Source organism: Carassius carassius, chromosome 14 (genome assembly GCF_963082965.1).
Source record: "Carassius carassius chromosome 14, fCarCar2.1, whole genome shotgun sequence".
NCBI classification, from domain to species: Eukaryota; Metazoa; Chordata; class Actinopteri; order Cypriniformes; family Cyprinidae; genus Carassius; species Carassius carassius.
This window is the reverse complement of record NC_081768.1, coordinates 6352166-6373271: the sequence shown is the minus strand read 5'-3', so window position 1 is coordinate 6373271 and position 21106 is coordinate 6352166. Positions and strand designations below refer to the sequence as shown.

The 21106-nt window shown below is 35.7% G+C and overlaps 1 protein-coding gene across 2 annotated transcripts; it reads right to left on the bottom strand.

The window, feature by feature from the left end:
- Positions 1-1789: 1789 nt before the first annotated feature.
- LOC132156800 (metal transporter CNNM1) lies at positions 1790-20764 on the bottom strand. 2 transcript variants are annotated; one of them, XM_059565832.1, is made up of 10 exons: positions 19075-20764; positions 11812-11955; positions 10946-11086; positions 10470-10639; positions 9526-9625; positions 8100-8245; positions 7070-7310; positions 5659-5763; positions 4373-4537; positions 1790-3223 (listed from the first exon to the last, which is right to left on the bottom strand). In XM_059565832.1, exons 1-9 carry the CDS (start codon positions 20516-20518, stop codon positions 4401-4403), a joined length of 2628 nt encoding a protein of 875 aa, XP_059421815.1. In that variant the 5' UTR covers positions 20519-20764; the 3' UTR covers positions 1790-3223; positions 4373-4400. The 2 variants fall into 2 exon arrangements, with proteins under 2 accessions (XP_059421815.1, XP_059421814.1); XM_059565831.1 differs by having other exon boundaries at positions 4427-4537.
- Between the last annotated feature and the right edge of the window lie 342 nt (positions 20765-21106).

Below are 21106 nucleotides of genomic sequence, written 5' to 3'. Positions count from 1 at the left end.
GGATCCACTGGTGAGCAAGTGATGTTATGATACATTTCTCCATGTCTGACACAGAAACAGATCTACTGTACATCTTGTATGGCCTGAGGTGAGTACATTTTCGGATTCAGATTTTCATTTTTGAGTGAACTAATAAGTAACTTTTCACTCTATGCAAAGCTATAAAAAAAAAGCCATTTAACAGGCACAGATGGCACCTGTGATGATAGACCCTCAGTGTAGCAGATTCTGCCTGATCTGGTGGCATCAGAACACACTTTATGATTAAGCATATTCAAAGAATGTGTAATAATAAACCTTTGGTGTTGCTATATTGCTTAAATGTGTTCATTTACTGCATTCGAACAAAAATTATGTTTTCCAAGACAAATTTGAGTCAAAAATTAATTTATTGAGAGTTCAGTGGTACTTCTTATTCTAATATACCACATCAAGACTTAATAGAATATTTGATATTTTATTTATATATATATATATATATATATATATATATATATATATATATATATATATATATATATATATATATGTCCTTATATAATCAGAGCATCATTTTTTGTAAAGTCATACACAATTCATCAGGTGTTTTCAAATAGAAGTCTTTGAAAACTGTAGAAACATATATCTATCCTTCGGCCAACTCACTGTACAGAGAGTGAAAACGTCTTAAGCAAATACCCACAGATTAAGGCTTAAATATACACATCATTGAATGTGTCGTTTCACTGGAAGCAGCTGAGTCAATCAGTGCTTGAGTCAATCATCTGTTTGTTTGGAGGGGTTGAACCAGACGTCAGCATGCGTCACTCAGCCCACCCTGCAATGCAGCACAGTGACATTAAAAGTGCTGCCCCCTCTTCTTTCTGTCTTTTCCCGTCAGCATGTGCTCTCTGTACAGTGACTTTAGCTCACAGTATTGCACAACACAAAGTGTCCTTGTGAATGTGCCTGAAAGCAATCAGGCACATTCAGTTCACTCAAGATCATCAAGATGCAAAGCAACTTTATAAAAGGGGCTAGCTTGGTTATTGCTATTCAATATAGGGATAAATATCAAGGGGAAAGAAACAGACATCCAGTGGTTTCCAGCCTGAGTCTTTGTGCTTTCTGTGTTCGACTTCCTTGTGGTGTGGTAGGGACACTGTTAGCATAGAGGCAAAAAGAGTCTCGCTTGTGGCCCAACAGTCTCTACATTTCACCAGTGTCTGCTGCGTGCATGCAGGAGAGAGGTATTAACTCGACATACTCAGAAAAAAACAGCCTTTCATGCAATGTATAATCCCCTGGCATAATGTAATCATGTGACCTGTTTTTGGCAGGGATGGGCTGAGATTGGTTAGTTTGTCATGAAGACGGCATGCTGGGAAAGTCATGGCAGTGAACCAGTGATGGCAGCTCAGATATTTTTCTGATACTCTTCTGGTTAAGAGTTTGAGGTCAGTAAGATTTTTTTTGTTTATGAAAAAGGTCTCTTATATACCCAGTAAGTATGCATTTATTTGACTGAAAATACAGTAAAAACCCTAATACTGTGAAATATTATTACAAATTAAAAATACCTGTTTTCTCTCTAAATATGCTTTAAAATGTAATTTATTTCTCTGATGCAAAGCTGAAGTTTCAGCATCATTTCTCCAGTTTTAAGTGTCACAGAATACTTCAGAAATCATACTAATATGCTGATTTTGTGCTCGAAAAACATTTCTTCTTATTATTAATTTTTATTATTAAAAATCAATTTTTATTATTATTTGATGTTCAAATAAGCAGAATTTATTTTAAATATAATTTTTTTGTGACATTATAAAATATATTTCCTGAAACTTTTTTTTTAAATCCATTTAAAGCATATCCTTATTAATTAATTAGTATTAATTCCTTTAAAAAAATCTTAGTGGCCTCAGACTTTTGAATGATAGTATGAATGCCATTTAAAAAGGCTCTAATTTACAGGAGGTATGGAGCTTGAAGATTAAATTTACATAGCAGCATGCTTATGAAAGGAAACTCAGCACGTTGCAATAAATTACTAAATATTCTATCATTTTCAAAAGGGCTCAAAATAAATAAATACTATAGGCTTCTTGCATGTTTTGGATATTGCTTATTATTTTCATATATATATATCTGATATATATCTATCTGAGGTGACATTTTAGTATCAATGCTTCAAGTTTGTTCAAGTTATGGCTTGCGCATGTCCTAAATATCTATATTTCATACAGTAAACACAATGTTGTTCTAATAATAACAATAATAACACTGCTGTTTGAGAAAAGCATGCCAATATAATAAATGTTATTATTTTTAAACAAATAAATCTATCTTCAGATACATGTGCTTAGACCATTAGCACTGGCATCTCACACTATTTTAAAAAAAACTATTGAATATGGCCAAAAATAGCTAGAAAGAAAAAAAAGCCATATCTCTTTGTACCCTGTGCTCTCAGCCGAACAGAAGTGCAAAACTTAAAGCAAAATGATAAGAAATCAACATAAAATATCCATACTTTAAACACAGAAACTAGAAGAAAAAAAAAAAGACTCTGACAGCACTTTTCCCTAATATAGGTATTTTTTCTCTGTCAACATCTCGGCTATTCAACAGAATATGAAATAAATGGGTCTGATCCGTCTCAAATCTGCCTCTGATATCTTGATTAAGTTCCAGGCACAGCCTGACAAATACCTCTCACTAAATATGATAGAAAATCACACAATAAACACCTTGTTTCTACTGAAAGATGACCATATTTTGTGACATACTAAAGGTTATGCCCTCTCATTATTCAAATGGTTGGCTTCAGGTTTCCAGGCTTGTGCTTGCTGGCTTTGCCCGGAGTCAGAGGTCACAATGTCATTACCACAGTGACTGGAGATGACATCATCATAAACCGCCATCAAAACTGTAGTATATCAACGGTTATGTAGCATCTCGTCAATGAAAGAAAACATGTGTCTTGCTGGATGTTGTATATTTCAGGTTTGTTGTAACATTATATTCCTGAAGGCAAGGTTTTCTGATGCTACATCTGTTGTGGTGGTCATTGTACACTGGGTTGTGCTTTCTCTCACTCAGGATCAGAGGAGGGCTGCAGAGGATTTCACATTTGTGGGAGAAGCAAACCCTTACAATGAATGCTAGGTCTTCACCTGTGATTGTTCAGGATTGTCTTCCAAAGGTTTATCTCCATCACAAGACTTCTTTCTTTTTTTGTTGCCTAGAGAGTAGAAAGTGAAATGTAAAATGCCTAGTTTTAAACTGACCTGAATAATTGAAGTAAAAAGGTTGTCAACTGATAAGCATGAATAAGTGATGAAAATGTCTGATTGATTAAGACTGTGATTCAGCAAATAGGACACGTTTCTGGCAGAATTGTGCACCATTCAGATGCTGTTCAAATTTCAATTCAAGTCCTGAATTTGAATTCAATTTGAACTGAAACGGGAAACAGAATTGCAATTTGAATTTGAATGTAAGAATCAAATCAAATGAAAATCACATAACCACTTTATTTTTATTATTTTATTAAACCAAGGTTTGTCAATACTTTGAATGTTAGCTTGACAAATGCATATTTAAAATAAAATAAAAAATAACATTAAATATTAAATATTATATCTATATATACTGGGTTTTAAATTAATTTACTGTAAATGTACTTCTTTAATATACTCTAACTGTAATCATGTTTGAAAAATTGTTGAAAAGCCCTTTCAAGGTTTTTAAGTTTTAAGGACATTCAAGAAAGAATAAACAAAATACAGATTTGTAAAAAATAATTCACACAAAATTAACTGATAGTCTATATTATGTATTTAATTAATATAATAATTAAGAAAATGTTGATACATAAATCATATATATAATATCTAAACATATCTATATATAAAGAAAGCTCAAAGTATATTGAAAGTACACCAAATGTAACTTTACAATCTATTAGTTTGTAAGTTATACGTTTGCTTTCCACCAAGTTTGCTTTTCAGCAAGGTATATACTTCAAATTTTACAATTTGAATTGTTGTATAAAAGTGTCTTCTAAATGCATAAATGAAAGTAAGAAACATAATTGAACCGATGACGGTTGATGAGTCTAGTTGGTTAAGCTAGTCAGAAAGCTTTGCCGGAGCACCAGCAGGAATGATTTCTTGATAAAACTGTTTTTCCAGAAGCAACAAAGGCTGCTGACCCAGAAATATGTCCTACTTGCGTAAATCACATTGTTCTTTTTTGTATTAAACAAAAGTGTGGGCTGCAGTTTGTCTGGCTGGTTGCTAGGAAACAGATGGAATTTGAAAATGCAGACTAAAAGCAGGTGTGCGTGTGTGTGTGTGTGCAGCTGTAAACGCAGGTGTCGTGTCATTACTGGGCAGATTCACAAATTTGCGATTCAGTCAGGTGCTTGGCTGCTGATACACACTGAGTTTCCGGAGCAGTTTTTTCCCCAGGTTCTCATCCGAGGCACCCAGAGAGTGAGAGCTGATGAGCTGGGATGTAGACAGGTCCGTCTCCATGGGAACGGCCGTCGCATCTGAAATAGATCGGACACACTATGACAACGATGCTAGGATCACATGACAAACTGAACTGGAAAGTCATTGGTTAGTCTCTTCTCTTCTCTTCTCTTCTCTTCTCTTCTCTTCTCTTCTCTTCTCTTCTCTTCTCTTCTCTTCTCTTCTCTTCTCTTCTCTTCTCTTCTCTTCTCTATACATCCAAACAGCATTGATTCTTGATTTAGTCATCCCTATTAACCTCCAGTCATAACAAGCAGAGCTGAACTGGACAGTTCTAGCCAGATGTCAACATTCCTTTGCAGGTTGTATAAACAGAGACTAGAGCCCATGCATTTCCTCTCCCTGCAGTCTGTCAAACGTCTCGCTCGCTGTCAAACAGCCACTCCAGTGTTTGAAAGTTGGGGTGCTTTTAGTCAGAGAGCAGACCACCACCCTTCTTAAAGGAATAGGCATTGTTTATACACCCTTAGGCCATTTTGTAACCTGTATGCTTTATTTGTTACTTCTAAAGACATACAGATATTTTGAAGAATCTTTAGGAACCTTTTACTGCATAAAGGTATAATTATAGGGTATTACAGTATTAAATAATTCTAATATACATTGGGGCCAATGTATATTAGAGAAAAACATTTATTTCATAATGATATTTTCCCCCATTTTAAATTCTTACCCAATGAAAGGTTAGATTTTTATTTTTTTAAAGATCAAAAGGATTAACAATGCAGATTAATTTTCACAGACTTCTTTGATTATATTTACCAAGGTTGTCCATATTTTTGGGCATGACTGTAGTTGCTTGAGAAACAAAAATGTAAAATGACTTTGAAAATAATAATAAAAATAAGAGTTTTCTTAACAAATTTTCATTGTGTGTCCGTTGAAAGCATACAGGTTTGAAATAGCATGAGGGTGGGAAAAAACGTAAAAATAATATAACATAAAAAATATATTTTTGTATTTCAAAAAGTGTAGTTTCTACAGTGATGCATGTTCACCTAATGCCCAGTCTCTTCTTTTGATTTAGTTTTTAGCAGCTTTTCTATTCATTTTTAGACTTACTGAGGTAAACACTGTATATCAGTGCATAAAATTATATCATAGTTTGGCATCAGAAATCATCCATAAGTTCACCCACCAGTTCCTTCTTTTCTCTCCGCACCAGTATCTCTTATATATGGGGTGTTATCCATACGCAGGAACACAGAGTCACTGGGGCTCTTCTGTCCATCGGACTTACTTCCTACAAGGGGAGCCAGAGAGCCAGAATCAGATGGCCACACAGGAAATAAACAAGACAGGAGTTTGTAGCACTATGCATGTCTTTTGACATAAAAATGAAACTGATTAACCAAACACAATTTTCTGACCTGCGTTGACATATGAAACAGCATATTAGCAACTACTCCTACTATTTCTGCAATATAAAGCTAGTATGCAATTATCAATGCAGGCACAATTGCTATTGAAACAGGAAGTTGGGGTGGATGTATTGAAGGCATTGACCTTTTCCAAAACAACCAGTAGCCTTTAATTTTCATGACAACCTGAGATTAACCACAGTTTTTTCAATGAAGACTCTTTACAATGAACCGTGGAATATTTCTCACCCATTCGCGAGTGATGAAGAAGAAAATGATTCTGCATTTGTTTTTGGATTACGTCTATGTCTCTTTGAGTCAAGATCTGAGGGAGAAGATCCTGATGAAGAGGCCTGCGGTCATGATCAGGATGTGGATGGTAAGATTAATTGTTTATTTTGTATTTTTGCTGCTGTCTGATTACTGTTATATCATTTGATTGGTGGCACGTAGTATTTTAGACTGTAAGAGATTTTCATGTTAGAAGACAAAAATAAACCCGAATCTTTTATTTTGTTTTTCAAAACTCATGTCACACAATATTTTAAAGATTTGCTGATAAATTATTATATTTATGTTTCCTTAAAAAAGCACATTGTGCATTGGTAATGTAAATTTAAATGAAAAGTACAGTTGTAAATAAATGTAAAGTCTACATTCAATTATAATAAAGATTATGTAATCTGTATTGCACCCAAAGTGTATTAAATATTTACAGTGGCATTTCATATAAATGCTAACATTGATATGATATTGTATAACAGTGTAATTTGATTACCCTGCATTTGATCATGTGTGCACTTTAGTACAGGCCTCATTTATTAGAGGAAACTGAACTAAGTGATTTCTAGCTTAAGAATCAGAGTTCAACTTTTTCACACAAAGTCTGATTAGTTTTAGTAAGAGGATTAGAGTTCGACCATCTGTCTTGTCTTGCATTTGGAAGCTGTGAGAAACGTCCTAATTTCAAACATAGATTATCTACATCCTCGCTTTCCACAAAGATTGCAGTGACAGACATTGATATCTTATGGTTATATTTGAGTGTATTCAAATTTGTAAAACAACCTTCCAAAGAAATGTATTTCAGTGCTTTCATGTCAAACTGTTTTAATATGCACTTGCTGCCTGGAAAATGACCAAGAGAACCCAAGAAAGATGCTATAAATGAGAAGCGCATGCACTCACGGACGATGCGGTTCCTCTCATTAAGTGTGCTGGTGCTGTCTGGCTGTCTGTAGAGGTGGCTGTGCTGGTGGAATCGGGTCAGACAGGGCCGTGGTTCTGTCAGAGGAAGGGCGATGCTGTTGGAGCGTGTCTCAGGGATTGTCATTCTCTCCCCGGGCGCATGACTCTCTGCGTCGGGGGTTTGTGGAGAGCTGTCCATGCGAGTAGCTGTCAGGGCGTTCTGATAATGGTTACGAGTGATCTGGAAAGAATAGCATAATATAATGAGACATCTCATAATTCTATCTGAGTTTTAACATGTAATGTTAATGTTATGGTTTACATAAAAATTATTTATTATTATTAAAAAGTATCTGCTTTAGCACTTGTGGAGCAAAGCTAAAGAACACCGAAAAATAAAAACTCAATGGGAGTCCTTGGATCGGCCTAAAAAAAACTGGATCTGGGACATATTTTACATACAAATCAATAAAAAAAGACTACATTTTTAATAAAGAAATAGCCAGAAATAGAAAATGACTGTAAGCCATGAGTTAAAGGTAAATGTTGCATTGTCTAAATTATATTATATTAAAATGTATTATATCTAAATTGCACATATTTTTAATCCGATTTACTTGTATTTTTATATATTAATTTTATATGCAAAAATAAAACTGTTTGAATTATAAATTAACATATGCTTTTTCCTTGTGCACACTGTCATTAATTATTTAAATGGAAAGTACAATCGTAAGTATGGTCATATTGAATGTAATGCTGATCAATATTTTTAAAGAAAATCTAAATGTAGTGAAAAATTAATTATGTATTATTTTATTATTGAAAAAATAAAAGGGGAGGAAAAAGAAAAATGTATGTAGACAGGATTTTTTCATTACTATGATCAGCATTACAGTAATTTAAGTCAAAAATATTAATAGTCTTAAAATTAAAAATACAATACTAATTTATTTTAATATTGGGGTATGAAACATAACATGACCTTGAATTGTCCCCTCATCCAGCTTTTTCCGCATGTCAAGTTTACCTTAATGATCTGTAGGTCTGTGAGCTGGCGAACTGAATAGTCTGGTAAATACGGTCCTCCGCTGATGCTCAGTTGACCCAGACTGCCTCCGTGGATTGTAGTATCCGAATGATTGAGACCGCTGCTCCGGGACGGTGATCTGTGGACTGGATCACACGAGTAGAAGTCATTCAGTTGATTATTGCTTTAGATATAAAAATGTTCTTTACCTAGCATATTGAGAATCTACTTACTATATATATTTATATACCTATATGTTGAGATGGACTACTTACAAATTCAAAAATTATGCCAAATGTACACAACTTGATTAGACTTGTTTATTCACTGCAAAAGTGAGCTCTTTATGAGTTTACTTTTTTTTTTAAAAATCAAAAATTCTTGAACCAAAATTTTTTTTCTTTAGAAACAGTTTCATAGTAGAGATTCCTACTTGAATTGAAACATTAGATACTGTGATTTGTTTTCTTACATAGTATCCTGAAATTCCCGTAAGTTTATCTTGTCTTTTGTACTGCACGTTTGGCAGATTTTTATTTTATTTTGTTTTTTAATGTTTATGCATAAAAATATCTGAAACATTCTTCCAGTGCAGTAAGACAAAATGCTCTCCTATTAAAGATACATTCTCTGGAAAGAATTCTATATATTATATATACAATACTGCTTCTCAAAGTATTTTTTTTTTCAATTATTTTTTACTTTTTCTTTAACTGTTAAATTGTGGCAAAAATACATGTAAAAAATAGGATATGAAATCCTAAAACAGTAGGAAAACTTGTAGTGTTGTGTGTACAACCATGAACAAATAAAACATATGCCATACACAGAATCTCTTTGTGTCCATGTAGATGTCCTATATCTCATTAGCAGATGCTAAAGTCCTGGATGGAGTATGTTGGTATGTAGTACGTGTTTGCATTTTTAATTTCTGTGTTTATATCATAGAGAAAACCCTAACCAGAGAGACAGACTATATAACACAGACACTTAGCTTACATTTAATGCACATTCATTCTGAATTAATCTCTTCAACAAGAGCTAAAGGCTCCATCCTTTAAGTTATTTTTACATTTTCATGATGCTAAGCTTATGAGATTTTCATCCTTATATAATAATGTGCCGTTTTGCTTGAGTGGACAGATGAGAGTTTCTCTCCCGCTGTAATTACCCGACTCTACTCTCCTAAGATTAACATAGCCGCTCGATTTAGATTTGCTCCCTTAATTATCTCTGGAGAGCGTTGCTAGAGGGGTCACATATGCTCCACGCTCAACGCCTCTCAGAGTTTTTCAATTGCTTATTAATATTTTTACTGCAGGGAAACCTTGTTCGAGATATTCTGGAAACTCCGGTTGATTTATTTAATGAGGCTCTGTTCAGCTCCAGTGATGAATTCTGGTAAATACTGAATCAGCAAACAAACCTGTGGGTAGGATGGTCATGATAGCAGGTAAGCCGTAGTATGTAAATGGCCCATTTTCAAACTTTAGTCCCTCCTTACCAATCTCTACCTCCACTCGACCCTGCAGCCAGAGAGAGATGGTTCACATATTTAAAATTGAGTTTGCAATTATGAAAACTGAGAGGAAAAAACCTCTCTACTTACAGTGATTTCCAAAAGTGAAAATTCTTTTATTTTGCATGCAGTTAATGTAATATAATTTTGCCATACATTCTTTGATTAGCATAAGAGTTTGAAATTTGAACAAATATATAATCTATTAACAATTTATAAATATATAAACTGAGGACAATTAAAATTTTCTCACCCTACAGTGAGGTCCAATAGTGACAGCTTTTATTTTGCATTTCATTAATGTAGTATTTTGTCATTAATTAATTATCAAAACAATTTTGAAATCATTTTTATAATATATTATTTAATAAAACTAGTTATTTTTCTCAGTTTGCAATAATAATTTTTTTTTTTTTTCCTCTTACAGCATTGGTTCAAAAGTAAAAAAAAAGGCTTTTATTTAGCACGTTATTAATGTACTATAATTTTGTCATGAATTACATTTTTTTTCTATAAATTAATTGATTAGCATAACAAATATTTGTTACAAATATATACAAAATTAATATTTTTTTTAGATTTAATTAAAATATTTATTTTCCTCTGTTTGCAATCACTGCATGAAAACTGATGAATACAGCATTTTCTCCACTTACAGCAGGGGCCAATAGTTAAAAAGGCTATATTTTATTATAAGTAATATAATTTATAATATATGTAATATAATTGTATCATAAATTACTTTATCTGCATAACAATTAGAATTTTTTTTTTTACTAAAAAAGTTTTTAATTTGTAACATTTATTTATAATGACTTTCAGAATGTCTTTTAAAACCTGTAGTACTTTACCTGCAATATGAGGATGAAATAATCCACAGGCTTGTTGCGCTGGAAGAGGTCGTGCTTTGGTGATCGCTTGTTTTTCTCATCAAACTTGAGTTCCTGCACCACGCTTGGGTGCTTTATCAACCGCAAGAGGATCTTCTCTGAGAGATGTGTCGACTTAAAAGGCTCTACTTCTACCGAAATAAAGAGAACAGAGAGAATAACAAACACATTAATGATACTGACAATGAAACCGCAGCATTCTGATCCTTCATCATTTGTTGATGATTTGCAATGCTGCACCAAATGAGTACAGTAGATACACTAGATTGTCAAATTAATGTGAACACATCCTTTTGGTCTTGAACTGTATGTGTTTTAAACCTAAAACAACTCTCAGTTTCTTAAAATGTCAAATTCTATGAATCCAGAATTGTCTGGATTGATCATTAACAGGGTCAGATATTTGACTCTCTCCCACAGCTGTGAACTGAGATTACCTGTTGCTAGAAAGCGATGTGTTGCGAGCAGAAGCTGTGGTGAGACTTTGATCTTCATTTCACTCTCTGACAGTTTAAATATGGAGAAATCTTGCTGTTTCCTCTCGTGGTGAGACACTCTCCTCTTCGTACGGTTATCAGCTGCCACAACACAACAGCAATACGTTATACTGGATAGGCTTTACCTCAAACCAATAACAAGTCAATGAGAGCATATGATATGTTTGAGATGCAAAATATACTTTTTTCCTTCTTTCTGCTCCTGTATAATCTGTTATTGCACTATTATTGTAGGTTCCCATTGTGACAACTTATCCCACTTTGAAGCTATACTGGGATATGATTTCACAAAAGGTCAAGATGGTATTCATAACTAGTTATTTCCTTGGTAGAAACTTTTTTTTTTGTAGTTAAGACGTTAAGGTAAATGTCTGTACAGAAATGAATTCACTTTTCCAATTAACTTACAAAATATTCATAGTAAAACTTACAAAGCCTAGTCTCCCCCAGTATGTCAGCACTGTTAATCATGGTTAAAAATGAATTGATAATTGCAGAGAACAGGCTTTGCCAAAAGACAATAACACCAAGTTCTGGAATCCAATTGGTGTGATAATTATTTGCAACAGGGTCACAGTGTTATCGACTGTGCATGAGGAAGCAGCAGGAATTAGGGCAGGTTTCACAAGACAAATGCTCTGCAATTGCTGTGTAGAGGAAATATTCTTCTTATAATTCACTATTAGACTGAGTTTGTGTTTGAGTGTTCATCTGAATCATTAATATTGAAGGATGAGAAGATAGAAAAAGGCCTAAGATAAGCAAAAGTGCACCAGATTTAAAGAACAGAAATAGTAAACGCCTACTGTAGAGGTCCGTTTCGTCCACAATCTCAGACTTGATGATTTCCTCGATGATATCTTCTAGAGTGACGATGCCCATGACTTCATAGAAAGGATCTCCTTCTCCTTCGTTATTGACCCTCTGTACGATAGCCAAATGAGATTTCCCTTTACAGTGCCAGAGAAAGACACAGGAGCATCATAGCATGATAAGCATTTGGTATTTAATTTTAATCTGCACCCTCATTTATGCAAAGTAAAGCCAATTTAACAAAACTGCAGTGCTATTAAATCAATCCATGAATCAAGTTATTAGGCAAAGTGTGCAGAATCAATAGTCACACAACTTTAGTAAATGAAGCCTTGTCCATTTATTTTCACCCTTTGGATACTTGTGTATGTGATTTCTGTTGCAGACAGTCTTTAGCACTGTTAAACTGATTTGTCACATGAAATAAAGAGTGCTTGAAATGAAGGAGCATGAAGAGATTAACTATGACAGTTTTGAAGATTCAGACCTGACCTTATGTAAAGAGCACTGAGTGGTTATGCAATGGGGTTTGGGAGCCCTGTGGCTCTGATGGTGAAGCTGAGCAATCTAAAAACCTGGAAACTGTTGGAATTTGCTATTTTTGAGTTTCAAAATGCTGCTCAGGCATTAATGGCTATTCTGACATTAGTTCACGTCTCCCTTAATATTAAATAATTATGATGCCAAAATTTTAAATTTTTGGTATTTGTATACAATATATATATATATATATATATATATATATATATATATATATATATATATATATATATATCATTCAAAAGTTTAGGGTTACTTTAGTTTTTTTTTTTAAGGATGCATTAAACTGATCAAAAGTGACAGTAAAACAATTGCAATATACAGCAAATTTTTATTTATATAAAATGCTGTTCTTTTTCATTTTTTATGAAATCAAGGCATGCTAAAAAAAAGAAAAAAATATTATGGTTTCTATAAAAATGTTAAGCACAGCTGTTTTCAAAATTGATAATAAGAAATGTTTCTTGAGCAGCAAAACAGCATATTAGAATGATTTAAAATAGAAAAATCTATTAAAATAGAAAACAGTGTAATAACATTTCACAATATTAAAGTTTTTCTTTATTTTTGATTAAATAAATGCAGCCTTTGTGAGCATAAGAGACTTTCAAAAACATTGTTACATAAACATATGCATGTGCATGTAGACTAAACACACACACGCGCGCGCACACACACACACACACACATTAACAATGGCTATTTAATATTTACCAGAGCCTTATGAGGCTAACTAACAGCTGAAGTCTGGTCATTTCAACAGATTGCTTAATTCACCTCTCATAATGTAATGCAGCTTTTGCCTAGCTTTGCCAGTCTGTTATTGAAATATAAATCTATAATGGCACCTGCAACTACAAACCGGAAGCTTGTTGCTGCAACAAACCTATATCTCATTTCATATGCAAAGAGGGCACTTACGTTGAAATCTTAAAGGAACCGCAGCAAAATAAATAAATAAAATAAAAAATAAATCATAAAAAGATAAATGATTGTAAAGAAAAATCTAAATAAAATATATTACCCTTTTAAAAACCTTATGAAGCACGATCAGTGTGCTTATACAACATTGTTCATTGAATTCCCAAACAGCAGCTATTGCAATGGAACAAACGAAACATCCCAGCTAGCATTTCTGTTAATCATCATCATTCGGACAGATCTGGAATATAATTTCAGGCGGAGATGACTAAATACATAATCCTCAACCTTTGGATAGAGAGAACCTAACGGACAGGAGCCTGCCTCTCTCACGCTGTGGTCTCTATGGGGGCGGCACACGCTGAGTGAAGTGAAGAATTCTGCAGGAGCAAGGGCAATGCAGCACTCGGCTCGATACACCTCAAAGCTGATGTTCAGGGAAACACATTACATCACTCCGCTATTATATAACACTCGCACGCTTGCACGCGGATCCAGGGTGTCTGAGCCCACGTGGATGTCCCTGTGATTCCTTCAGCTGCTGTGCCAGCAAATGAACTTGTTAAAGCTGGCACTATACTCTACTCATGTGATGCATGGCAGAGCAGTATGGTGGGAATTGCTAAATAAAGCAGTGTGTAGCTGAAAACATAGAAGGAAATGCCTGAATTATTTCTAAATAGGAGTTTGTCCTAAAAATGCATTTGCTTTTTTTCTTAATCATGTTTTATAGGCCTTTTTAATTTTGATGCTTGTGCATCATTCATGTTGCATTTGACCTGCATTTGAGCTTAAAGGGATAGTTCATCCAAAAATGAAAGCCATTATTTGCCATCACCTGCCATCATTTACTCACCCTCATGTTGTTCCAAACCTGCAATACTTTCTTTCTTCAACTGAACACGGAAAAATATATTTTGAAGAATTTCTGTTTATGATGCCCATAAGCTTCCATAGTATTTTTTTTTCCATATTGTGGAAGTCAATGGGGACCATAAACTATTAAATTAACAACATTGTTCAAAATATAATTATGTTCCACAGAAGAAAGAAACTCCTACAGGTTTGGTACAACTTCAAGGTCTGATTATTCATGCACAATACAGTTTGAGGAGTAGGAATTATATATTGATCCTGAAACTCAAGGGGCCATACACTTTAGGGGCCAAGCACTAAAGGTGTGTAGGCACCAATTTGTATTTGTATTTATTTTTTTTCCTTTGATAGGGTTTGATAGTCCCTATAACTATAGTGCCACCAACAGTTCAAAATTTCACATACATTTTAGCTGATTATTTACGAACTTAATTCTTTCCTTCAATTTCCTGGTGTGGTTTAAATTTCTAGATTTTTTTCTCTCTTATCTCTGGCCAATTTTTTTTTTTTTTTTTAGCAAAGCAAACTATTTTCAGACGAAACCTAAGTCTCTGGATTGTTTGTTTTAGCACCATTTTCTGCATAAACCCTAGTGGAATCATTAGCAAACATCAAAGGCAGAGGTGGAAAGAGTACAAAAATATTCTACTCAAGTAAAAGTACCATTACATTAATGAAATTTTACTTAAGTACAAGTAAAAGTACCAGTCTAAAAATCTACTCAAGTAAAAGTAAAAAGTAGCTCATTTAAAATTTACTCAGAGTAAAAATTACTTAGTTACATTTTAACAGTGGGAGGGAGTCAAAATGGGACAGGCCAAGGGTGTCAAACTCATATCCTGGAGGGCCACAGTCCTGCACAGTTTAGATATAACCCTAATTAAACACACCTGATCCAGCTAATCTTATCATTTAGGTTTATTTGAAAACTACATGATATGTGTGCTGGAGCAGGGTTAGAACTAAACTCTGCAGGGCTACGGCCCTCCAGGAACTGAGTTTGACACCCCTGGGATAGGTCTATTAATCTCAAACTAGTTGTTTTTAATTAAAGGAATCAGTTATTTAGAATAATAAAACATTTGGGCTGTTACCAGGCAAATCAGTATCAACAAACTCATCTTTTAATGCAGAGGAAATGCAGAAGATTCATTGGAAGTTGCATTTAGATGTATTACACTGTTTAGTGCAGGACAAGAATGCATTTAACCTGCAGTTACAAATGCATGAATAATGTTTTGATATACAAGACATAAAATTTTGAATACTCATTTAAAATGATAAGAAATTAATTATTTAAAAAAATCAAAAGATACTTTAAATGTGAAATTAAAATGGCCTGTATGTGTCAGCAAGTCACTGTTAATAAGTGAGTCATTGCGATTGAACCGAATCATTTAAACGGTTGATTCATTCAGGAACGAAACACTGTCACGTTGCTCAGAGACGCAAAACTGTGCTTTGGTGGCTGTGTTTGGAATTATTTTCTGTTGTAGAAATAGAGCTAAAAAAGGCAATATGATGTCTAAAACGCAAGTCTCTTAATTAACTTGTTTACTGAACTGTTATATATATGTATGTATATATTCATGATGATTTTTGGAGGAAAAGATGGCATTCTTTGTGTGATTTTGATTTAATATATGAAATTATATAAATATGTAATTTTCTGCCCCTATATCTTCAATTTTGTGATCATTCTAAATGGATTTTAGGAGACTGAATCACACAGTGAAAGAACGCACTATAAATGCGCGCGCACATCATTAAAACAAAAATAGCACACTCCTCACCACTTTTTGGCTAATTTGTGCAAAACCTCTTGCTAAAATGTCAAAGCTTCATTTTAACCAGCAATGCAACGATGCAATTATTTAGCTTACCTCTACATTCTTGCGAAGGGTTGATGTCTTGTTGAGATTTTATAAGCTGCTAGTTTGGTCTTCCTAAGCAAGTACAGCTTACACTGCATAATAGAGCATACATATGGCCAGGGGTTCACTTCATTTCCTTCGAGTTCAACTTCAGAATATGACGGGGTTTCGTTTTCAGCGGTGTCTGCACCACTAACGCCTGTTTTGTCCGTCTGCATCTTTCTTGTGATTTTAGCGCCAGTTTGCCCTCCTGCTCATTATTTACTGCCGTAGTTTCCAGGGAGCGATTTTTTTTTTTTTTTTTTACTCAGTAATTCATATGTTTTAAAATGTAGCGAAGTACAATACTTCAAACAAAATATACTTAAGTAAAAGTAAAATTACAGATTTAAAAAATTACTTTAAAAAGTATTAGTACACAAAAAAGCTACTCAATTACAGTAACGCGAGTAAATGTAATTCGTTACTTTCCACCTCTGATCAAAGGGCATGTCATTTATGTTTTTGGTTCTTTTAAACATTTATTTTTATCTGCTTTTTGTCTTTATAGGACAGACTAGCAGAGTTACAAGAGGATACAACAGAGATAAGTAACGGAGACTGCCAACCAAATCATGATCAGTCAGATCCTTTGTGATTTCTTGTTTCTAAATTTATCCAGCTTATGATCTGCCTATGTCTGAATACTTTTGATGTTTAAAGGGATAGTACACACAAAAGTAAAAAAATTTACAAAAGCAGATATTTTGAAAAATGTATCTGGTTTTTCCTCCCAATGAAAGTCAGTTGGGTTAAAAACATTCTTAAATTGTAATTTTTGGTCCAGAGGACAAATAAAGTAATAGACTTTTGGAGAATGTACCTGTTGGGTTGAACTGGGTAAAGTAGCAGTTTGTAAATAACCAGTGTGTTTTAAATTAAGCATTTAATATTTCTTATGTGCTTAAAAGAATAATAAATTTTGCTATTTTTAAAAGTACATATACACTTAGTTTACCACTTCAGTAACTTATTCTCCATTTTATTTAGCTTCACCTTTACCTGCTGTTCAACATCTGCCTTACTTCACTGAGTGGAGAGAGAAAGGTTGAGCCTGCATATTTCATAATTCCTGCTGTATTATGTTCACTGGAGGCAAAAGCTTCAAAGAGTGACAGGCTGGGTGCTCGCAGTGTGAGGAAGCAGATCCTCTTCTCTTTCGCTCTGCTCTTTTTGTCCATATGGTCCCAAGCTGAGACACTGATTGGACCAAAAGGTCACTGCTGCAGCTAATCTGCCCTGATGTTTCTATACAGACAAGCACTTGGATTTAAAGGGACAGTTCACCCAAAAATGACACTAATTCAATTATTAAACCTCATTTCGTTCCAAACCTGTAAGATGTATTTGCAAAGCTAAACTGCATGTTATTTTTCCATTTTATTTTTGGAGCTTAAAAGAATATTGTCAATATTAAAAATGAACATTTATTCACCTTCAGGTCATTAACAGTTTGAAGTTAAAAACATCTCAGTAATGGATTTATTTCATAAAAACACATATTTTCGTGTCACGTGATATTAATTGATAGACTGGACTTGTGTGGATTACTTGTGGATTATTCTGATGTTTTCATCAGCTGTTTGGACTCTTATTCTGATGGCACCCATTCACTGCAGAGGATCCATCAGTGAACAAGTAATGTAATGCTACAGGTAGATTCTCCAAATCTGTTCTGATTATGAAACAAACTCTATCTTGGATAGTCTGAGGGTGAGTACATATTCAGCAAATTTTCATTTTTGGGTAAACTATTCCTTTAACAGCTAACCGCGGTCACTATGAACTGTCATAAAAAAGGTGTATAAAGATTCCTAAACATTTCCATGAAAAAAATACAGTGACAACATGCATCCTTTACAGTTTAATTTAAATGGAGAGATTACTGAAAATTGAGAGCAGTCCACTAGGTAAACTTTAACCTCAGAACTAAGTTTAATCAATTCTCTCAGACAGTTCTGCTGTGTGGTGGAAAACCAAGTCTTGCACAAAGATTAAACTCAATCCAGGGTTAAAGTGCAGTGTGGTGACAGTGTGTGCTGAAAGTCTTTACGTTGCCTAAACTGCCCTGAATTCCTACGGCAGTTATGGAACTGATACTGTTGATGATCCCTGTACTAAATCTACTGCGTACGAACATTTTTGCCCTGTGGGGAAGGTAAATCCAGTGAATCTTGTACCATGGGAGAGTGGTACATCTGACAGGTTACTGCATTACAGCTGAATTATGGCACTCTGCACCCTGCTGTTGCTGCTGTGTGCTTTAATAAAAAACACTATCAATCTCAAAAAGAAATTATTACATAATTGTCACTGTGATGCAGTAGAGGCCAAAGTATGATAGCATACCAGGCGTCAGAACGCATCACATCACTGTCTGTAGACTTTGTGCAGGGCAGGATCAAGAGGAAATGGTATGCATCCCTGCATGCCACACAGGTCAGTGCTTGGTATGAGTCATTTATAGATTTTAAGCTAAAGGCGTGTCAAAATATGACTAATACGAACTCTATGGTGAACAGTTAGCAATGATGACGGAATGAAAATGGTTGCCATGGGAACAAATTCAAATTATTGGAGTCCAGCTGCCGGCCTCTCTGCATATGTCAGCTGAAGTTGTGCTGATGCTAAATGTGCAATGTATGATGTCAAAAATAAATAAATAAAATGTTTATATATATATATATATATATATATATATATATGTGTGTGTGTGTGTGTGTGTGTGTGTGTGTGTGTGTGTGTGTGTAAACATACAATTATTTATGTTAAATAGACCAGGTTTAACCAGCATTTTTTTTTCATCCATACAAATTCAATTTAATTAAGTCAAATGTTTTATTAACATATTTCAAATTTATTTTGTTACATAGAAGAAAGAAATGCATACAGGTTTGGGTGAAATAAGGGTGAGAATTGTGTGAATTACCCTTTTTTTAGACTGATTTTAAATGGTTTTTCCTTTTGTAACTTTACACAACTGGAGTTCTAAGATAAACATCTTACCTTTCTTGAATTGCTCCAGCACTGCATCCAGTTTGGTGTCGTTAAAGACACAGTGCAGCGGGTGCTTGTAGAACTGAGTGATGGTTTTTAACGGGGTGCAGTCATCTGGATCAACAAAGGCCAGATCTTTGACGAACAGTATATCAACAATATTAGACCGTTCGTTCTCAAACACAGGAATGCGAGTGTATCCGCTCTGCATCACGTCTGACATGGTGTAGAAGTCCAGGATGGCATCCGAGGCCAGCATGAAGCAGTCATTGAGAGGGGTCAGCACATCTTCCACCGTTTTGCTCCTGAGTTCCAGAGCTCCCTGGATGATGTTCAACTCTTCTTTCACCAGGTCATGATACGGGTCGGTAACTCTCAGCATAGCCAGCAACTTTTCACGGGTGTAGAAGTTGCTGATTTCCTGGTGCAGCATATTGTCTAGGAGTTTGCTGATGGGATATGTGATGGGGAAAGTCAACAGCATCAGCATCTTGGTCAGCCACACGGTCTTGGATGCGATAGCCAGCCCGTGCCTGGACGCAACGGAGTGCGGCAGGATCTCTCCGATGAAGAAGATGAGAAAAGTGCACGCCGCAGTAGAGACGGGCGTCACTCCGAGGATCTGGCACGTCCAGACCACCAGGAAAGTGTTGGTGAGCACGTTGCACAGCACCAAGGTGCACAGGACGTAGTTACCGTGTTTGCGCACCGACTCGATCTTGTGCGCGTACTTTTGCTCCTTGTCCGTGCCGCTGTTCTGCAGCACTTTGAGCTCCACCGGGTCCAGCGCGAGCATGCTGATTACCAGTCCGCTGAAAAGCGCGGAAAGCGCTAGAAGCAGCACCGAAAGACCCGCTTGTAGCCACCCGTCCGCATGCGGCGGCCGCTCCACCACCGCCAGCCAGAAGTCGCGCGTCCGGTAGTGCTCCCATTTGATCCCGTCAAAGGCGCACATGGAGTAATACTTGATGTTCTCTCCTCTCCGCAGTTCTTTGGCGAGCAGCTCCACCAGGATGGAGTTCTGGCTGGAGGTTGACTTGAAAGATCCGAGGAGCTCTATATCCGAGCTCCTGGCGCTCTCCTCCACGCACAAGTTGCGTTTGGGATGCACCTGCCCCTCTCTGCCCGGTTCCGGTTCTTCTATGAAAGCGATCCACGGCGCAGCAGTGCTGCCGGCGCTGCTGAAGGTCCGGTTGAGCCTCTGCGGTGATGCTGCATAGTACACGCGTAACATGAACCGCGTCCCTTCTATGGCCTTCAACAGCCCGTCCTGCACGGACAGATCTCCTCCCGTGCCCTCCGGTCGGAAGCCCAGCAGCCCGTGGCTCGGTGTGGGGATAGCGGAGGCGATCAGGAGGAGCAGGGGCAGGAGGCATGGGCCGGGGATGCGGTGCGGGAGGAGAGCATCCGCAGCATCCGCAGCCATGATGCTGAGTGGGTTGTAGAAGGACATTGGCGAGCTGGATCACGTGGCGATGACACACACCCACGGACACACACATCGACTCTGTCTGCCGAGTCAGTGGAACAGCTGGAGTCTCGTGTAAATAAAAATGACACCGCGGTGACGTCTTGACGATTTGCAGAGCTGCGATACTGTAATGAGCAAACAGGAAATATGTAGGCTACAGTCCAGCAGAAGAACGAGCCAAAACACCCAGCCAGAGATGATGTGAGACGATTTCTGTTTATTTTACGACTGTACACCCTGAAGTCGGTGATCACATATAAACATAGAGAACTTTTTAAAAAGGGTATTTTTTTAACATTTAATATTACATTTAATAATTAAGTTTTAATACAATATTGTTTAGTAATAACAAAGTTTAACAAAGTATAACATTAAATAATTACTTATTAAAGTAGCCTACTTTTTTTTTTTTTTTTGTATTAACAGATTCTGATGGTTGGGGAGTCTCTGGGCCTGTGGAGATTGAAAGCTCTATTCGTATTGTTTTATTAGTAAACCAGCAACACAAGGTCCAAGATATCAGAAATCTGAATTTTATTGAATCACTAATTTTGCATTTAATAAAATATA